Source organism: Embiotoca jacksoni, unplaced genomic scaffold (assembly GCF_022577435.1).
Source record: "Embiotoca jacksoni isolate LCO1_2020_lvr unplaced genomic scaffold, fEmbJac1.0.p SCAF_18, whole genome shotgun sequence".
NCBI classification, from domain to species: Eukaryota; Metazoa; Chordata; class Actinopteri; family Embiotocidae; genus Embiotoca; species Embiotoca jacksoni.
The window spans coordinates 7,419,605-7,438,796 of record NW_027185318.1 but is presented as its reverse complement, the minus strand read 5'-3'; the positions used below and the strand labels follow the sequence as shown (position 1 = coordinate 7,438,796).

Sequence of the window (19,192 nt, the reverse complement as noted above, 5' to 3'; positions counted from 1 at the left end):
TTCAATTTAAATAACTGTCCAAGTCCCAAAGAGGAACAATTTACAAAGGATTTAAATGTAGGACTTGCATAAGTAGTATTAGAGTATTTTTCCATTTTTAATTTGGTATTTTTACTTATGTTAAGGAGTTATTGCCAAAGCAAAACACCAAATACCAGTTATACTACTGTATATAAGGCTTTCCAGGAACAGCATGTATTTGCATACAGTGCATCCGGAAAGTATTCACAGCGCTTCACTTTTTCCACATTTTGTTATATTACAGCCTTATTCCAAAATGGATTAAATTCATTTTTTTCCCTCAAAATTCTACACACAATACCCCATAATGACAACGTGAAATCATTTTGTAGGTTCATCTTCCAATAGGACAACGACCCGAAGCACACAGCCAAGATAACAAAGGAATGGCTTCGGGACAACTCTGTGAATGTCTTTGAAAGGCCCAGGCAGAGCCCAGACTTGAATCCGATTGAACATCTCTGGAGAGATCTGAAAATGGCTGTGCACCGACGCTCCCCATCCAACCTGATGGAGCTTGAGAGGTCCTGCAAAGAAGAATGGGAGACACTGCCCAAGAAGGGACGTGGTCGTTATTTGCATTTCAACAAAGAATCTGTTGACACAACAATGTTTGTCCACTGGGGAGCCGGCGAGGCCTGGTGCTCTTTTATTAATCATTTTTTGTTTAAAATTTAACGATTGCAGCTTGCCAAATATAGGCTTGTTGGAGACACTGGAACTGAAATCCATCAGCTCAGTCTGATCTGTTTAACATGCCATGTCTGCTCTAATATATTTCCTATTTAGGGTAAAATCAAGTTTTATAGTGCATGATTTGAGGATGTAAATTGTGTTTCAGCAGTTGTTTTCTTGTGGTTTCGAACAACATAGTATGAAGTACACTGTTGCAAACATATTTCAACAAATACAGTTACTATATAGGGTTTCTTATAACCTCATCAAAGTTATATAGTGATCTCGCTTCAGGCCGGATTGGACCTGACAGCATTGAAAAGAGTGCTCTAACAATATCCTCTAACAATATCAAACTAATGATGGACAGCTGAAAAAAGAAATGCAGCACAATGACATTATAGGAGTCTGGAAAGTTCAGAGGGATAACTTTATTTGTATGTCAGCAAAAGATTGAGATAGGGCATTTGCATTTATGCCACCCAAAGTATGACATTATGTTTATATACACATATATTTCAGTAGCAATAAAATATATTCACAATGTAGATAGACAGTGGCATGACTATGCAAGTCACTTTATTGAGGATACTGTGACTTTGAATAGCAAATGCACATTACCAAGCAACAAGCTGTACATGCATGCAAATATTCATATTGTGTTCTACTGCGTTGGCAGGTTGAATACATCTTTTCAGAGACAAATGAAAAGCACGAGTTACAATGTCACACACAAAAGTAAGACATATTGCATGGATTTAAACTAAGACAGCATTCCACTAAAATATCACAAGTTTATAACAGTAAAGTTTTATGATAATACTGAAAAAAAGATTTAAATAGATATCCGCAGTCATGCACACATACAGGCACAGAATATCCCACCATTAAAATGTTGTGGTAAGAGTGTAATCACTGTTAAACAGAGACACAAAGTCTGCCTCCATCTCTTTTGTACTTCCATTATCATGTTTATGTCCATTACTTCTGCAAATGAAACAGGTGGTAATGCTGTTCAATAGTGCAGCAGTGTTATTACTGTGTTAAATCCAAAGCATTTCTAATGAAATAACTGATCAGATATCATGGCAAAATCAGGTAACACACCCACCAGTCTGCTAAAAGACACCATAATTTGGTTAGATCTAGGCAACGAAGCTACTTGGTAAAGATTAGATATGGTTTTTTTTTCATATATATAATTTGATGTATACCCTTTTTTCAATAACAAAACCCACACCACAAAAAAAACTAAAAAAAAAACCCCTAAAAACAAAAGGTTAAATCATGGTTTAGATTGAAATACAACTATAAGTCATTTTTATGTATGTCACATAACTTACTTAATATATGTTAATCAAGGCACATTTGCTGTGCCAGTTGTAAAGGTGAAAGTCCTGTGTTTGTTCCATCCAGCCATCCTCGACCTCCTTCCAAACTGGACTATAACACTCTGTACTTTGTCATAATCTCATTCTTCGACCCTCGAAGAACCGTGTTTTATGGTTGGGTGAGGCAAAACCCGACACTGATACGTCATCTTTTAGTGGACTGACGAGTATATTACATCCTTCGGTGAGATACTGAGCTGAAATATCATGCTTCTAATCAAATAAACATGCCATTGTCTTGATGTCATCATTTTGACATAATGATATTTTAGCCCATTACATTATAGAAAGTCAAAACAATCCTGCAGACCAGCATAAGGTATGTTTAGTTTTGAGCCACTCTTGTCACGTTTGTTCTTGCGTAGGCTTGGCTTGTAGTCGCTGTTCTCTTTTTGTTCTGCTGCTGGAAGAGTTCCTTAACTTTGTTCTGGAAGTTTTTCCCTACAATGACGTAGAGAAGGGGGTTGAGAACACTGTTGAAGAAGGCAAAGTAGGTGAAGATCATTTGGCTTTTGTACAGGGATGTCTTAAAGGGACACCCTGTCAAAATGTCATTATTTTTGAGGACCTCCAGTATCTTCAACAGGTGGTATGGTATCCAGCAGATCAGGAATGCAATGAGGACCACCAGCACCAGAATGGTGGCCTTCTGCTCCTTTTTCCTTGTATTGAAGCCCTCTGTTAACCTGTTACCAAGAGCTCGAATAATTTTTTGTGTGCAGACGGAAATAATGCAAATGGGGATAATGAAGCTGAACACAATGTTAATCCCCTCAACCGCATTATATTCAGTAATATTTGAATAATTGAGCAAACACGCAGTAATATTGTACTTATTTTTCAACAGTTCCCTGAAGATGAGTACGGGGATATTCATGAGCAAGCCAAAACCCCACACCAGGAAACATCCCACTTTGGCATAAGTTGTGCTCCGCAGTCTTTCAAATCTCAGCGGGTGCACCAGTGCCAAATAACGATCAATGCTAACCAGAACAAGGAAGTAGATACTGCAGTAGACATTCATGGTGATGCAAAGGTTGACCAGTTTGCACAGGCTCGTGCCAAAGGGCCAGTCGAATTTCTTTGCCACATTCTGAGCCCAGAAGGGTAAACAGGACACCAGAATAAGGTCAGCAGCAGCCAAGTTGCTCAAGTAGATCTCAGCCACGGACCAGGTATTCTTGTGGATGTAAAATACCATCAGCACGAACACGTTAAAGATAATTCCCAGCACACTGATGACCAGGATATACACTGGTACCACAGTAAAACTCCAAGAGTCAGAATAAATAAGACATGTACTATTGGGTGTTGTGGTTTGGTTTCCATACATATCCATCTGGCTGAAGTTGGCGGGGATGCTGCAGAGAAATAGGAGAAAACAAAATATTCAAAACATTCATCTAAAACAGACTGAAGCAAACTGAAAAATTTATTTAACACGTCATCGAGAAAAAATGGAATCGTGAGAAATACTGAATTCAGAGTAACACTAAAAATTGTGAAATACCAAGTAAGGCTGATACTGACTTCATACTGTTCATTGTGAAATATTTAATGCCAAGTAACGCTCAGTAACAAATTGCAAAATACTATAGCTGTTCTTTCAGTTGGTCCCCAGAGAGGTTGGTTGAGGACAAAAAGTTAGGTCAAAATTTCACCTCCACTTAATTCAGTTTCCCAGGCTCCGAGGTTGGCCTGGGAATACATGGGGATCCCCCAAAGGAAATATAAAATGTGTTTGGGGACATGTTCTGGATCAGCTTGTATTTCAAGTGTATTTCAGTGAAGGATTTTTATGTAGTTAAAGTAAAGTAACTCCCCGAACCACAACACGATTTGTCTAAATTAGTAAAAATGGATATATCCTATTTTTGCACATGAATTCCTCATTTTTTCATTGCTTCCTCAAGCAATGGAAACTGTAAAAAAAAAAAAATACAGACTTTGATGTTTCCACAGCAATTTAATAGTGTAATAAAAAAATATACTAGAACGACATGAGTAGATGGTGGCAAGTTTAGCAGTAACTCAATAAAGATAACATTTATGAATGCCCTGCATTGTTGCATGTCCAAAGTTATCTTCTTTTTTTAAAATTTTTATTGACAATCTACTTTTGCATTTGTCAAGTAATTGTATGTGTCGCCCCTTGCATATTAACATGAAATTTTGAATAAGCAAAGTTTTGACAGTTATTGTATCTATAATTGTCAGGAGTTCAGTTTTGTCCTCCGTTTTGCCCCCGATCACCTCTCCTCCTGTGTCCCCTGTCTTTGTCTGTGGCCACGCCACTCACCTCCCGTGGCCACGCCCCTCACCAGTCCCAGCAGATGCAGCCACTCACCCCTGATCACCACCTGCAGGTGTACTGCATCTCCCTGATCACCTCCCCAGACTATATGTAACCTGCCCCTGCACAACTCTGGTGGTCGGTGCATTTTTGTTTAGCCACCCGTCCGTCCTCTGTCTGCTCTCCGTCCGTCTTCCGTCTGCTCCCCGTCAGCTCTCCGTCAGTCCTGTACCTGTTCCCGTTCCCGTTCCTCCGGCCTCTGTGTCTCCCGCGGATATCCCCGTCAAAATCATCAGTCGGTGGAGTTGCCCTCCCGGCTTGGAAGATTGTTGACGCCGTCCCTTCCGCTGGTCTGCCGGCTGCCCTGTTACCCGTGTCCCCCTGGAGCCGTCGGTTGAGTTGCCCTCCCGACTGGACGTAAAGTGGACACGCTCGGTGCCACCTTTTGGTTTGTAGTTTTTTGTTTGTTTTTTCGCTGGACAATAAAGACTGTATTTTTGGAACTTGAAAACCTTGAGTCTGAGAGCTTGCATTTGGGTCCTGGATAAACACCCCACCACATAACAGAATGCACCGACCACGGAAGGACCCAGCAGCCACAGACTCGAATCCTAAATACGTGACTTTATTTCAATATTTTTCCGATCAGGCCCGCCTGAATGACACGGTTTCCGCTGAACCCCGGACTGGGTTCGAGGGAACCCGCCTGGCCTTCTGGGACCCCCCCAGAAGGAGGCGGCGACGCCGGGGTCACCGGCCATCCGGTCCTGCTGCGCCCTTAATCTCTGGACGTGTAGCCGTCAGTCCAGTCCATCGCTACGAGCGAGCTCACAGCCCCGTCGGTCGCTACGGGCGAGCTCACAGCCCCGTCGGTCGCTACGAGCGAGCCCACAGCCCCGTCGGTCGCTACGAGCGAGCCCTCAGCCCCGTCGGTCGCTACGGGGGAGCCCTCAGCCCCGTAGGTCGCTACGGGGGAGCCCACAGCCCCGTCGGTCCCCCCTACGAACTCTCTACCCCCGCAGCGCCGGCGAGAGATCCGGACGCCATCCGTGCCCGGGCGTTGGCCCTCAAGTACCTGCAGCATGGCCTATGCGGCAGTAATGCTGCTCCTTCGTTCCCCGTCGCTGGACGGGTCATCGACGTCCTGCCTCCAGCTCCTGCTGCCTTCGGATGGGTCGACGCCCCGCCTCCTGCTCCATCCTCCTGTGCGGTCGTCGCCATGCCACCGGCCCCTGCTGCCTCCGGCGCTGTCGATGCCCCGCCTCCGGCTCCATCCTCCGGCGCGGTCGTCGCCACACCCCCGTCTCTGTCCTCCGGCGTGGTCGTCGCCACGCCTCCAACTCCGTTCTCCAGGGTTGTCGATGCCCCTCCTCCAGCTCCTGCTGCTTCCAGGGTGGTCGTCGCCACGCCTCCGGCTCCGTCCTCCAGGGTGGTCGACGCCCGGCCCCCTCCTCTATCCTCCTGTGCGGTCGTCGCCACGCCACCGGCCCCTGCTGCCTCCGGCGCTGTCGTCGCCACGCCACCGGCCCCTGCTGCCTCCGGCGCTGTCGACGCCCCGCCTCCGGCTCCGGCCTCAGGCGCGGACGCCACCCCGCCTCCTGCTCCGTCCTCCTGTTCGGTCATCGCTCCGGCCTCCGCCGCGGTCGGCGCCACGCCTCTGGCCTCCGCCGAGGTCGGCGCCCTGCCTCCTTCCTCCGGCGCGGTCGGCGCCATGCCTCCTGCTCCGTCCTCCTGTTCGGTCGTCGCTCCGGCCTCCGGCGTGATCGCCGCTCCGCCTCCGGCTCCGGCCTCAGGCGGGGACGCCGCCCCGCTTCCTGCTCCGTCCTCCAGGGATGTCGTCGCTCCGCCTCCGGCCTCCGGCGAGGTCGGCGCCACACCTCCGGCCCCGTCCTCCGGTGAGGTCGTGCCTCCGGCTCTGGCCTCAGGCGTGGACGCCGCCCCGCCTCCTGCTCCGTCCTCCTGTTCGGTCGTCGCTCCGGCCTCCGGCGCGGTCGCCGCTCCGTCCTCCAGGAGTGTCGTCACTCCGCCTCCGGCTCCGTCCTCCATCGCGGTCGAAGCCCTGCCTTGTCATCATCCTCCGGCGAGGTCCCCCCCAGTTCGTCCTGCCCCGTGGCCGTCCTCCGGCGCGGTCACCCCAGTCCGCCCTGCCCCGTGGCCGTCCTCCGGAGCGGTCACCCCAGGCCTTCCTGCCCCGTGGCCGTCCTCCGGAGAAATCCCCTGAGTCCGCCCTGCCCCGTGGCCGTCCTCCGGAGAGAGCCCCTGAACCTGTCCTGCCCCGTGGCTGTCCTCCGGAGCGGTCACCCCAGTCCGTCCTGCTCCGTGGCCTTCTTCCGTCCACCTAGGTTTCCTGTCTCATGTCTTGTGTTAGTGTTGTCCTCCGTCCCTCCTCCGGTACCCCTCCTCCCACCCGGTCCAGTCCGGTCCAGTTTTGGTCGCCGAGAGGCTCCCTTTGAGGGGGGGGTACTGTCAGGAGTTCAGTTTTGTCCTCCGTTTTGCCCCCGATCACCTCTCCTCCTGTGTCCCCTGTCTTTGTCTGTGGCCACGCCACTCACCTCCCGTGGCCACGCCCCTCACCAGTCCCAGCAGATGCAGCCACTCACCCCTGATCACCACCTGCAGGTGTACTGCATCTCCCTGATCACCTCCCCAGACTATATGTAACCTGCCCCTGCACAACTCTGGTGGTCGGTGCATTTTTGTTTAGCCACCCGTCCGTCCTCTGTCTGCTCTCCGTCCGTCTTCCGTCTGCTCCCCGTCAGCTCTCCGTCAGTCCTGTACCTGTTCCCGTTCCTCCGGCCTCTGTGTCTCCCGCGGATATCCCCGTCAAAATCATCAGTCGGTGGAGTTGCCCTCCCGGCTTGGAAGATTGTTGACGCCGTCCCTTCCGCTGGTCTGCCGGCTGCCCTGTTACCCGTGTCCCCCTGGAGCCGTCGGTTGAGTTGCCCTCCCGACTGGACGTAAAGTGGACACGCTCGGTGCCACCTTTTGGTTTGTAGTTTTTTGTTTGTTTTTTCGCTGGACAATAAAGACTGTATTTTTGGAACTTGAAAACCTTGAGTCTGTGAGCTTGCATTTGGGTCTTGGATAAACACCCCACCACATAACAATAATAACTATATTCCATTACATCTGTACACCAAAAAAGTATTCACATGCATTTTATTTCATTTGATTAATATGACCATATCATATATCACCAAAACACAAATACATTTTGATTTCGATTTGTATATGACCTGAAAGCTTTCTTACATTTAGTGCCAACATTGTAATGCAGGAAAGACTGGTCACTGTTAATCAATAATAACACAACAGCCTTTTTTCCCCACTTGTAAACATGTTACAGCTTAATTTGTTAAATGCAACTTTTAGTTGTGTATTACTAATTAGCACGTAAACAATCTCTGATTTGTAGTGCACTATAGTTGTAATAAATCCTAACCATCATTGGCAGCCACTTTAGTATAAAAAAAAACAACCGTCAATTTTAAATGCATCAAGACATTTTTTTTTATCTCTTCATCTGTTTGTTTGTTTATCAGCAAGAGTTTGATCATAATGTTGTTTAAACTTTCGGGCTGAAGTTAAGCAACATATAGCAAAAAAACATGTTGAGACAGAAATTATTTTAAAAAAAAATCTGCAGCCTCGATGCTGACATGCTGGAACATGGGCATCAAAACCTGATTATATGTTATGCCATGCCATCTGAAGACGCAGCCTTTTCTGTTTGGGATACTTTTTCCTCCTGTTCTTACTTTTTACATAAGACTTTTAAAATGCATACCTACATATTGTCATTTGCAGGCAATGATATAAAGCACAAAACATGAGTAAACTTGAGTAATGGTGAACACTGTTAAGTTGATTGCCCTTGCTAAAATTCTAACGACAGAGTTTAAAGTTAAAACATAGAACTGCAAAAAACACAAATAAAACTCACGCATGTGCCGTGGTTGATTTTCTAAAATGCACAGTTTGCTGGACTGCAAAGTTTTTTTCGACTTTCTGAGAAAAACGTAAAGCCTTTATACCCTTCCGTTACAAAGAAGTGGGGGTGGGTGTGCATGCACGTCTGCCAGCTACACATAGGTCCGAACATGGATGTTAGTTATATATCCCTCCAGGAAGAAGTGCAGCGCACAGACATGCTGGAAATAAGTCCACATATGGAGATGGTCAGAGTATAGGTATACAGGACATAGATCCCTATCTGGATAAGAGCAGGCCACACTGGTTCAAACAGAGTGTGGATGGTCACACAGAGTTCATCTGTGAATAACATTGTGTGTGTAGTCTCAACAACAAAGTGGAAACATATGCTAATAAGTTGTGTTGAGACTGCTCATAGGCTGCTGTAATATTACGTACAGTGTTATCATTCCTAACATGTATACACAGGAGATATGAAATACCTTCACACATACCTTGTAGGTAAGAGAGCTATTCCTCCTGATGAAAAAAGACAAAGTTCAAAGTCCCAGCTACACTCCTCCTGTATGTCCTGCTAAATGCCTTTTGTCTGTCTGACTTGCTTATAAGAAAGTAAACTGATACTTTAATGACTACTTTGAAAATATCACGTGACTGGAACTAAGGCCCTCCCTCCATTTGTTCTGTCCTTCCTTTATTTTTTTCCCTCTTCAAGTAGTGCTGTGTCTCTGTGTTAGATGTTATGATGTGTCTATAATTAATGTTTTGTTTTTTGATTTTGTAATGATTTTGAGACCCCTCAATGACAGAGCTTCTAAACAAAGTTGTCCATGAATAAACATCTTATCAAATTCACTTGATATCCAGGAATACTTAAAGTGTATTGTGAACTTTCCTTTGTTGCGTTTCATGTCACTGTCATCAGCAGTCATTTCACCAACACTTTAAATGAACAGATGCTAAAAATTTAGTTTTTTGAACCTGGGATATTGTAGTTGTTGTTTGGTTTTTTTTGTGGCAAAAACGCTGACAGCAGCAGTAATACAAATTAACAGTCTACAGCCTTGGTCTCCAAATTCAAGACACATGGTCTGAATATGTAAATCTTTTGATGCATCATGTGTCCAAATTATTAAATCCAGTTTACTGAAGACTAATGTTAGGTAATAGGTTAATATTAGATGTGCCTAATGGTCATGCATGTTCAGAGTTTATGCAACAAGTGATGTAGTAGCCTACACCTGATTTGAAGTGAACAGTTGGATGGCATGGTTCACTGTAATATGATACAAAGCCTGCCCTCACCATGTCTCTCAGTCCTGTTAGCTCCCAACCATCAGACTCCCATCACTTAGTATGTTCAATTACGCTAATGTCTGTTTGGCAACCATGAGTCACTTTCTTTAATTGATTATAGGCTTTTGTGAATTCTGACTTGAATTTCTGTTATTGCCGGGTATTACCAGAACCAAATTCCCTGTCAAAATATGGGTCTGGCCACATTCCATTGGGAATTGTTTCCAGTTGTTGCTTCCTAATGGGTGTAAACCTTGGGTTAATTTTGATGCTATATTGAAAAACAGCCATTGTTCAGTTTTACACTGTGATGGTTGTAATGTTAAGCATTTTTAATTTGGGAAAGTCTAATGTTAGGTGGAGGCAAGACAGCTGCAGCCACCCACACTGTTTCCTCTCAGTCAGATGGTGTCACAAGGGGACAGCATTACAATCTGGGGAGCATCAGTGTCATGTAAAATAAGAATGGTCAGGTGGGCTATTGGGGCGTCTGACACAATTCAGTTGAAATTACTTTGTGCGAAAATTACTTTCAGAATTCATAGCAACATCTCTGCATACTCTTAAGTGAAAGATAACACAGATGAATCACTGGCTCTTTTCCAAGAATCTTACAGGGAGCCAAAGGCGTAGCAAGCTAGGGAAATGGGATCATCACAACAACGCTTTGGCATAAACAAGATTAAACCAGGTCAAAACAAAGCCTTGTTTTAATGAACTAAGACTGTACATCTTATTCGATTGAAATAATAGGCCCTGGAAATGACCAAATGGCTGACAGATAACAAGTTAGCCTACACATAGAAATATTAACCACTGCTAAACATCAAATGAATATATTTGAATATAAAAATCTAACCTCAGGTTTTAGCAGCTGCAGCTAATTAACATGCTAATTGCCTTAGTTGCATGAGTTGGTCAGAAATCCCAGGTTAAAACTTGGAGGTTGAAAGCTGACACTCGTCTTCATAAAATATTAGGCAGGTGCTATGAATGCTAGATTTTTGAATTTATAATGAGTTTATAACATATTATGCAGTATGTGTTTATATTCCAAATTGAAATCATGCCACAGCATGTAATACACCCATCATGTGGTTAGATTATGGTTTGATTTGAAACAACAAAATTTACTTAAGCGACATTATGTTACATTAGTTAAATACGTTATGTTAGGGACTTGCGTTTCTTTAAAAAAGAAACAAGTTGACTTTTGCTTTCTCATGGACTCAAACAGTGGTCATCCTGTATTCATTCCAACCACCTCCGTCCTCCTTCCCACTTGGACTTTGTTCTTTGTCACATGACCTCTGTCACGTGATCTTCTTCAACCCTGGTCATACATGCATTTTATTTTAATGCCTAGGCAAAACGTGACACTTTCACTGTGTCCCTTCAGGTACTCGCACACTTTGAAGTGATGCTGAGCTGTTACATTGAGGATTTGTGGGTTTAATTGACATGACTGCGCAAACAGCTTAAATAATGAGTGTTGATACTGCCATAGAGACAATGCCACAACTACCGTACATACAGTATGTCATTGTCGAATAAATATTTTGTTAACCCCCCAAAAAGGGGAGTTATGAATTTAAATGTGCGCAAAGTACATGGCTGGCCATTCTCTCACACCAACCTGTAAATGTGAGAAAGAACAAGTAAGAAAATACACAAAAGACCAACTCAGATGTGTTACGTTTTGTTTTGTGTGTTTAACATTAAAACATAACAAGTCAGTAACAATTTGGCCATATAACAGGTCAAAGGCGCAGATTTAGATACATGCTTTCTTTCAACAATGCAAGACACAAGTGCATTAGAGACTGTAAACATAGACATGCATCTATTTCTTCCGAAGCTTCGGTCCATTATCTCTATTGGAGTACATTATTTCCTCAAAGCACAATATTAAGCATCCTCTCAGTACTGTGTAACTATATAGCAGCATTATTATTGTGTTAAGTCTCATGAAATAACAGTTTGAGAGTGGTATCCTGTGTATTGCATCACTTTATCCATAAGCAGAAAAGGAAGTGGAGGCCAGGATGTCATCAGCGAGAGTCACATTTGATCCTTTGCATTAAAAATGACCACATTCTTAATTAGCTCTGTTCTGTTGATGCAAGTGGAAACGAAAGAGCATTGACATGTGGTCATGTCTAATCCTCTGCGTTGTTGTCTGGCTCTTCTGTAGATGGCGGTAACTTTCCACCTGAAGTACTGGCCGGAGCAGACATACAGCAGAGGGTTCAGGGCACTGTTGAGAAAGGCCAGATACGATGAAAGCTGTCCTCCTATATCGAGAGTATCAGACCACAGAGTCTCATCCAACACTCGGACATCACAGAGCGTGTCGAGGAAGGTGAATACCTGGAAGGGACCCCAAAGCAGTAAAAATAGCAGTGTGACAGCATACACCCGGAATGTGGCCTTTCTGTTGGTAGCTTCATGAAAACCTACACTCTCCCTCCTCTGAGCTAAAGCCTTAATTATATTTACACTGCTTTAAACAATGATCAGAACAGGAAGGATACAGCCCACCACGTTCAACAGAATCTGATGGGCCATCTTCCAAGAGCTCCCGTGAGCAATCCAGTATACACGACACTGTCTCAAAGTCCTCCATGAACTTCACCTTTCTGTGAACAATGGTTGGTATGCTCAACAGCAGCTCTAATATCCACAGGAGGAAGCACATCACCTTAGCATAAAGTGTCCGTCTCAGCCACCTGGCCTTCATGGGCTTCATAAGCGCTAAGTAGCGGTCAATGCTAATCATGACTAAGGTGTAGACGCTGGTGTAGAAATTGATAATGAGGATGGAATTGGCAATTTTGCTGCAAACACCCCCAGGACAAAGCTGTTAAAGAGAAGGCCTAGCAGGGACAAGGTGAAGATGTACAGGGGACTGATGATCTCCCATACTGTGGAGACAGGAGACTCTGATGGACCGAATGGCAAGGACCTGCTGCTGTTTTCAGACCACAGTGTTGCCACAGTTACGAGCTTCATTTGATCCATGGGCTAGGAAACAAAACAACTCATCAGTGGGTATAAAAAAAACACGTCTTTGAATTTAGACATTTAAACTGATAGAAATGCATAGTCATAACTGAACATATATATTCAAATAAAACATGTTGCAAACAGACATTTAATGATACAAATGTTGTAAATATGATGAGACCTTTGGTAGCTTTAGTTCTGGAGATGCAGACAGCCAAACATAAGCAAGTTGACGAACTTACATTGTTAAACAAGAAAACTATTCTATGACCTTCTCCATTGTGTAATGTTTTCATGTAGCACCTTTACATCCTTTTCTGCAATTGAATGGCTGAATGAGCTGAGAATTTTGTAAAGACTGTGTAATATTTTTAACGTGAGAAGTTCTTACTGTTTGCTTCATTAAAAGGTTCCTCCCGTGATCAAAATGCTGACAAAACACACATCGGGGACCGGCTGTGTACATTAGCCTCTCTGTGAAAGCACACAGTGAGGCAGAGGGGAGATCTGCCAGAACAGTTTTGTATACAGAGTTCCATTCCTCCTCAGCCTCAACTTGTTTATAAAAGAATCAACATGTATGAAACAAGATGAAAGTGCAGTGCACAAAATGGGTGGTGGAAACTCTTAGACTGTAGATGAGAAGTGTTGCATGACCACAGAAAGATAAGAAATGATTGATTTAACATTAATAATGACAGATTTTAAAGGAAGTATTATTTGCCTGAAGCTTTGCCTTTCTTTAGCAACAGAAGTGGAATAACTCTGGAAGAAAATTACAGGTCATAATAAATGATATAATCAGGTTCAAGATTGAAATCAAGAGTTGCTGTAATTTAGCCCAAACAAAACTGTAGAGTGCAGGGTGAGAAAACACGTCTGTCTGCTTTCTTGCAAAAGATGTCTTGAGAAGATTTGAACCGCTTGTATGTAAAGTGTTTATGAAACAAGTTAGACAGGAAATAGGAGGAAAGAGTCACCCGGCTTATGGCTAACAATAACACAAATATCTCTATTAAACCGTTCACACCTGGTTCATTTAGTACTGGAAGCAAAATGTGTAAAGAGGAGGAGATGCTGTGCCAGACCTGGTTTGGTTTTTGATAGGAATCAAAACAAACAAGCCCCAACGTTATCCTTAAATGTTAAAAGGTTAATGAGTGAGACAATAAATAATTGTCTCCATACAATATACGCTAACATCATGTAAGGCAAAGACCATTAGTTTAGGAAATTCAAAACACTGTTCTGAGCAACTCAGTTTAAGAATTGACATAAGGACTTTCACTTGGCAACTAGGTGAAACTGAAGGGGACTCGATTGTTGAAGTTTTCCATAAGCCTCCAGTTCAAGAGTTGTGACTTGTTTGTTGACATTTACGGAAGAAAGTGCATTTTTTTCTTTGGATGTTAGTTTATTGTCAGAGTTCAGAGCTCAGATAATAAATAGCCTACGTGTTCTTTTGAACATCTTCATCTTTTCCCTCTGTGCCTTCGAATTTCCTAGATTACATGATTCCCCTGGTTGCTTGCTCCGTCCGGAAGCCACTTGAATGCCAAGCATACGTCGCAACCACAACGTCACAAGTTTAATTTGACCGCAGCAACTCGGACTGATTAGAAAACTGGGAACAGCTGAAGTGGGAATGGCAGGCTGGTCAGTGCGCATGGCGAGAGAGCGAGAGAGAGAGATATTAAAAGACACTGGCGACCTCTGGTGGGTACAAAGAGTGACACGGTGACTGCATGGACAAGGAGAGAAACGGAGAAAGTGTGGGCTGAGGGGAGATACTGGTAAGAACATAAGACAGAAACAGACACCGGGGGACTTCTGGTGTGTAGAGACAGAGTTAATCGAGGATAAACAGGAAAGCAAAACACCAAACCCACACGTCATTTGCTATTTTAAGCCGTTTGTCTCTTGAGCGCTTTCAACATTTCATTTTTATAGGGTTATTTTTAATTCAGTTTGGTCGATCTTGCTAATGTCAGCGCACATTCCCAGAGACGTTTCTTGTAACTTGCGCACAACCGGGGACGCTGTCAGAAATATAAAACCTTTTTTGTAAGTACTGTTTGGACCAAAAAGGTAAACAAGGTCCAATTCACGAGAAGAGTGTACTGTGTATTCCAGAATTGAAAGAAGAGAATAACAACCATTTGTTGCATAATTCTGAAATGCTAGAAAAAAAAGAAAAAAAAAATGCATGAAAGGAGGTCCGACTGCGTATTTTTTGGCAGACATTGTACTTTGTGTTTGAGGTAACTTTGTCTGCCTGCATGTTTTTTCTCCACAACAATTTTCAGCCTTGGCAGTTGTTGTAGAGCCCCATTTCCTGTTTGGCAAGACATACCCTCATTCCACAGCCCACACTGAAGTCAACATGTGGGCTGTTAAATGGTGGTGTGGGGAGAAATTTACAATGACACAACTGATGTCTATACGGCCAACAAAAAAGGAGCATGCTTGTGTGTCACCACTGGAAACTCTTTGACAGAATCCTTTTTTAACCCCGCAGACAGTGACTCAAAAACACCAGAAAACACTGAGCAAGCAGATGTTGGGACGTTCCAGTTTTTGAGCTCAACTTAACATTTAAATACATCATAAAGATTCAAACACTCACGAAATCACACATATATATATTTTTATTCGTATTTTTATTTGATGGTTATGTTCTAAGCAAAACAAATATTGGTACTATTTACACCTTAAGAGTTATCAGCAATATAAGACAGGATAGGAATATTGTATTTACATTATTTTACAGCAACCAGGCAGATTTACATTTCACTACCTGTACATTCAACATGTTTGCCATTGTTTGTAACAGTTTTTCCAGTTTATGCTAAATAGAAGAAATAATTGTTTTACGGGCCTGAGACAAAACATTTTCATACACTTGCAGCCATACCACCCTGAACTGATCTCATCTGACCTTGGAAGCTGAGCAGGATCAGGTCCCGTGAATACTTAAGACGTGTGATGGCCTGGGCATACCAGGTGATGTAAAGAGTAACACTGCAACTTTTCCAGGAGGTAACATTCAAGCCTTGTGTATCCCTACACATATAATTAGATTTATAGTATAAGAAGTATAATTAAAGCTAGAGTTTGTGAAACAAAGTCTAGAGGAAGGTTGATTTGGTCCCATTTTTACAGAACTACTTCTACTTTAGTTGTCATTCTGAACTTAGCATATCATTTAAATCATTTACGACCAGTACAGATTATTTAATGACTGTCCACCACAGTATCCTTTCTGTTGGTCTACTTTTGAGGGCAACAGAGGTGTTTCATACCAAAGTCTTCAGTGTGGAGGACAGGTTTGAACGTGTGGACTCCGAGGCTGCTCTTGTCCGAATGCTCCACTGCTTGAAGATTTCCTGAGCTTTTTTCCGGAAGTTCTTTCCTACGATGACGTACAGGATGGGGTTGAGAACGCTGTTGAAGAAAGCCAAGTAGGTGAAGATCTGGTTGCAGATATCTAAGACGGTCGTGAGGTGACACCCTCCCAGGATGTTGGCTCGTAGGAGCACATCCAGTGTGGTGACCATGTGGAACGGCACCCAGCAGATGAGGAAGGCCAGGAGGACCGCCAGCATCAGAGTGGTGGCCTTCCGCTCCGTTTTCTCAGCGTTGAACCTCTCTATTGCCTGGATTCTCAAAGCCTGAATAATCTTGAGAGTGCAGAATGAGATGATTGAAATGGGAAAGATGAAGCTGAAAATGATCAACATCCCATCACAGAACAGCTCTACTGCGTGGCTGGGGTAGTTCAGAAAGCATGCATTAATACCATACTCAGGGAAATGTTTCACTTCCCTGAAAATGAGCGCAGGGGCACTCAGGAGCAAACCGACTCCCCATGTCAGCAGACAGCCTAGTTTGGCATACTTCGGCCTGCGCATTCTTCCATGTGACATCGTATACACCAGCGCTACATAGCGGTCTATGCTAACCAGAACAAGGCAGTAGATGCTGCAGTAGACGTTCATCTTAATGCCCACATTGACGACTTTGCACAAGAACTGACCAAAAGGCCAATTGAAATCGTTGAAAACGTTGACAGCCCAGAAGGGCAAGCAGGACACCAGGAGAAGGTCGGCAGCGGCCAGGTTGCTCAAATAGATCTCAGCCACGGTGCAGGCCTTCTTGTGGAGGCAGAAGACCATCAGAACGAACACGTTAAACACGATTCCCAGCACAGTGATGATCAGGATATACACTGGCTGGCTGGTGTTGAGCCACTCCCAGGCGTCTGTGTCCGGACAATTGGTGCCATTGGTGTTGTTTTGGTCTCCATATAATTCTGTGGTGCTGAAGTCTGGGAGGCTGGGAAGAGATGCGGAACAAATAAAAGCCTGTCAAATGTCAACGGTAAAACATAATAGTTTAACATTTTGTAAAATATACTTATTTGCTTTTTTTCTTCAGAGTTCAAATCAATACATGCATGTGGTTAATGTGGCTGTAGCCGGCAGGCCTTCAGCTAACTGTTTCTACTTTTTTGAAGACCTTATGCTAAAATGATCCAAAGACTGGTTGCCTTATTTACATATTTACTTTACAGAAAATGATATTAATTTTATCATCTGGCTCTCAGCTAAAACACAAATAAGCATCTTTCCCAAAATGTCAGACTATTCCTTTAAACAAGCAACTTTTCAACAAGGGGAAAGTACAGTATAACAAGTTTAATTAAAACCTTCATCATTTGGCACTGAGGAAATTTAGCTGCCTCATGATGCCAGCAGATTTTTAGCTGTACACACAATGTCAACTAGCTGATGTGCTGAAGACTTTTCTGCCTGAGGAGACAATTAGAAGCAGAGACCTTTGTTGTGAACTAAAATTGCATAAGCTACCATAAAAATATGACTGAACAGTTAGGACAGTAACTATGCCTCCACAAACCGCTGATCAGCAGCTTAGGTTTTCAAGGTGCAAACCACAACCTCAATCAAAAAACAAAGTGGTGCATTTAAAAGGCCATCACCTAACTGATTGGAGTTATTAACCACTTCACCCGTAAATCCTACACCTGTGTCTGAGTCATCCAGTACAGCAGAAATGCCCACAGGCTCAGCTCCCTTCTGTAGAATTCCCTCTGGGAATCTTATCTTTCTCATCTGGCAATCTGTACCAATAAAGGCAACTCTATTTTTACAATGACACGCAACATTTATAGCAACACGTTTGGATGGGTTAAGAGTCAACTGAGCAGCAGTTTAAGAGCAGACTTTAAATCTTAAAAAGAGTTTGTTTCTGAGGCTGTACAGCAGAGAGTACTGGCAATGTGGCAGGAAGCAAATTAAAAACAGATACTCCTGTTGCAACACGTTTCAGAACAACCAAATGTTTGACTTTTATGAAAATGTTCTTATACCTCTGTCAGAACTGAACTCTGATATGAAACCCTGCAATTGATTTAAATTGTATTTGTTTAATCACATTTTTATATTGGAAAATAAAAAATAAATTAACGAATGAAGATCAAGAGGGAGAAAAATAAGGTGCTACTTCCCACTGATGCGTAAAAGTCATGTCTCTACTTGTTAGGACAATTTCTGTTTTCCATCTCAATTTAATTTAGCAGTACAGTATCTCATAACATATCATTAAATTTAACCACAGCTTTCCTCACACATGTTGAGGCATGTTTAACAAGTTTCTTTGAACGACCACTGACAAAGTTATTATAATGCACAGCATTACTGTAAATTCTTGAGTCTTAAAAAAAGAACTGATATATCACATATTACCTGAAATAATTTACAATAAATAAAGAAATAATATGATGTTAACACATACCTTGTAGGTTGAAGAGCCATGTGTCCTGGTGTATGTCCAGATGTTGAAATCTCCAGATGCTACACTGACACACTGTTACCAGTAAACTCCCCTACTTTGCCCTGCCTGTGCCTGAACTCCCTCTCCTAAAGGAAACTGTAATTAAAGTGATGTCAGCCAAAAAGGCAAGGCAAGTTTATTTGTACGGCACAAAAAGCCATCTCAGGCACTCCAGTCCGAATGCTCACTATGTATCACTCATGTTTGTCATACAGAGCATGTCTCTGTGTTTGTAATCTGACATAGTTAATGTTGTGTTGAATGTTTTATGACTGGATAAAGATTTTAGGGGTTGTAAATGTGCTCAGTTCCTCATATTCATTCCAGCTTATGTTAAAGGTGTTCAAGATTTTGCTCCTGTATCATCGGCGTTGAGTTGTGTCTAGTTATATTTTCAGTCTTTATGTCTTTGTGTAGATACACTCTACTGTATAAGGACATACTACAACGACATAAAAAGCCACATTTGAGATAGACTCTTAGATTTCAATGATGACATTAATCACATATTTTAAATAAAGTGTTCTTTGTATATACATCTGACAAATATGACTCATTGCTCTTTTAGCATTTTGATGTCTTGTGTGCATTAGTCTCAAATTGTTTACATTTGTACTGTCTTATCTGTTATGAAAGGTGAACTAAACGTTTGTCTGCCTGATTTATGTGACTTAAGGAAATGTTATTTTTCTTTGCATTAAAGTAATGTAGTTATGTATTTAAA

The 19,192-nt window shown here is 43.0% G+C and overlaps 2 protein-coding genes and 1 pseudogene across 2 annotated transcripts; all 3 read right to left on the bottom strand.

Annotated features, from left to right (window-relative positions):
• Positions 1 to 1,100: 1,100 nt before the first annotated feature.
• LOC138200062 (B2 bradykinin receptor-like) lies at positions 1,101 to 8,899 on the bottom strand. The gene is made up of 2 exons (XM_069152473.1): positions 8,808 to 8,899; positions 1,101 to 3,448 (listed from the first exon to the last, which is right to left on the bottom strand). Exon 2 carries the CDS (start codon positions 3,424 to 3,426, stop codon positions 2,413 to 2,415), a length of 1,014 nt encoding a protein of 337 aa, XP_069008574.1. The 5' UTR covers positions 3,427 to 3,448; positions 8,808 to 8,899; the 3' UTR covers positions 1,101 to 2,412.
• Positions 8,900 to 11,670: 2,771 nt separating this feature from the next.
• On the bottom strand, positions 11,671 to 12,630 carry LOC138199682 (B2 bradykinin receptor-like; annotated as a pseudogene).
• Positions 12,631 to 15,270: 2,640 nt separating this feature from the next.
• Positions 15,271 to 18,524, bottom strand: bdkrb2 (bradykinin receptor B2). Its single transcript, XM_069151820.1, has 2 exons — positions 18,430 to 18,524; positions 15,271 to 16,950 (listed from the first exon to the last, which is right to left on the bottom strand). Exons 1-2 carry the CDS (start codon positions 18,447 to 18,449, stop codon positions 15,912 to 15,914), a joined length of 1,059 nt encoding a protein of 352 aa, XP_069007921.1. The 5' UTR covers positions 18,450 to 18,524; the 3' UTR covers positions 15,271 to 15,911.
• Positions 18,525 to 19,192: the final 668 nt, after the last annotated feature.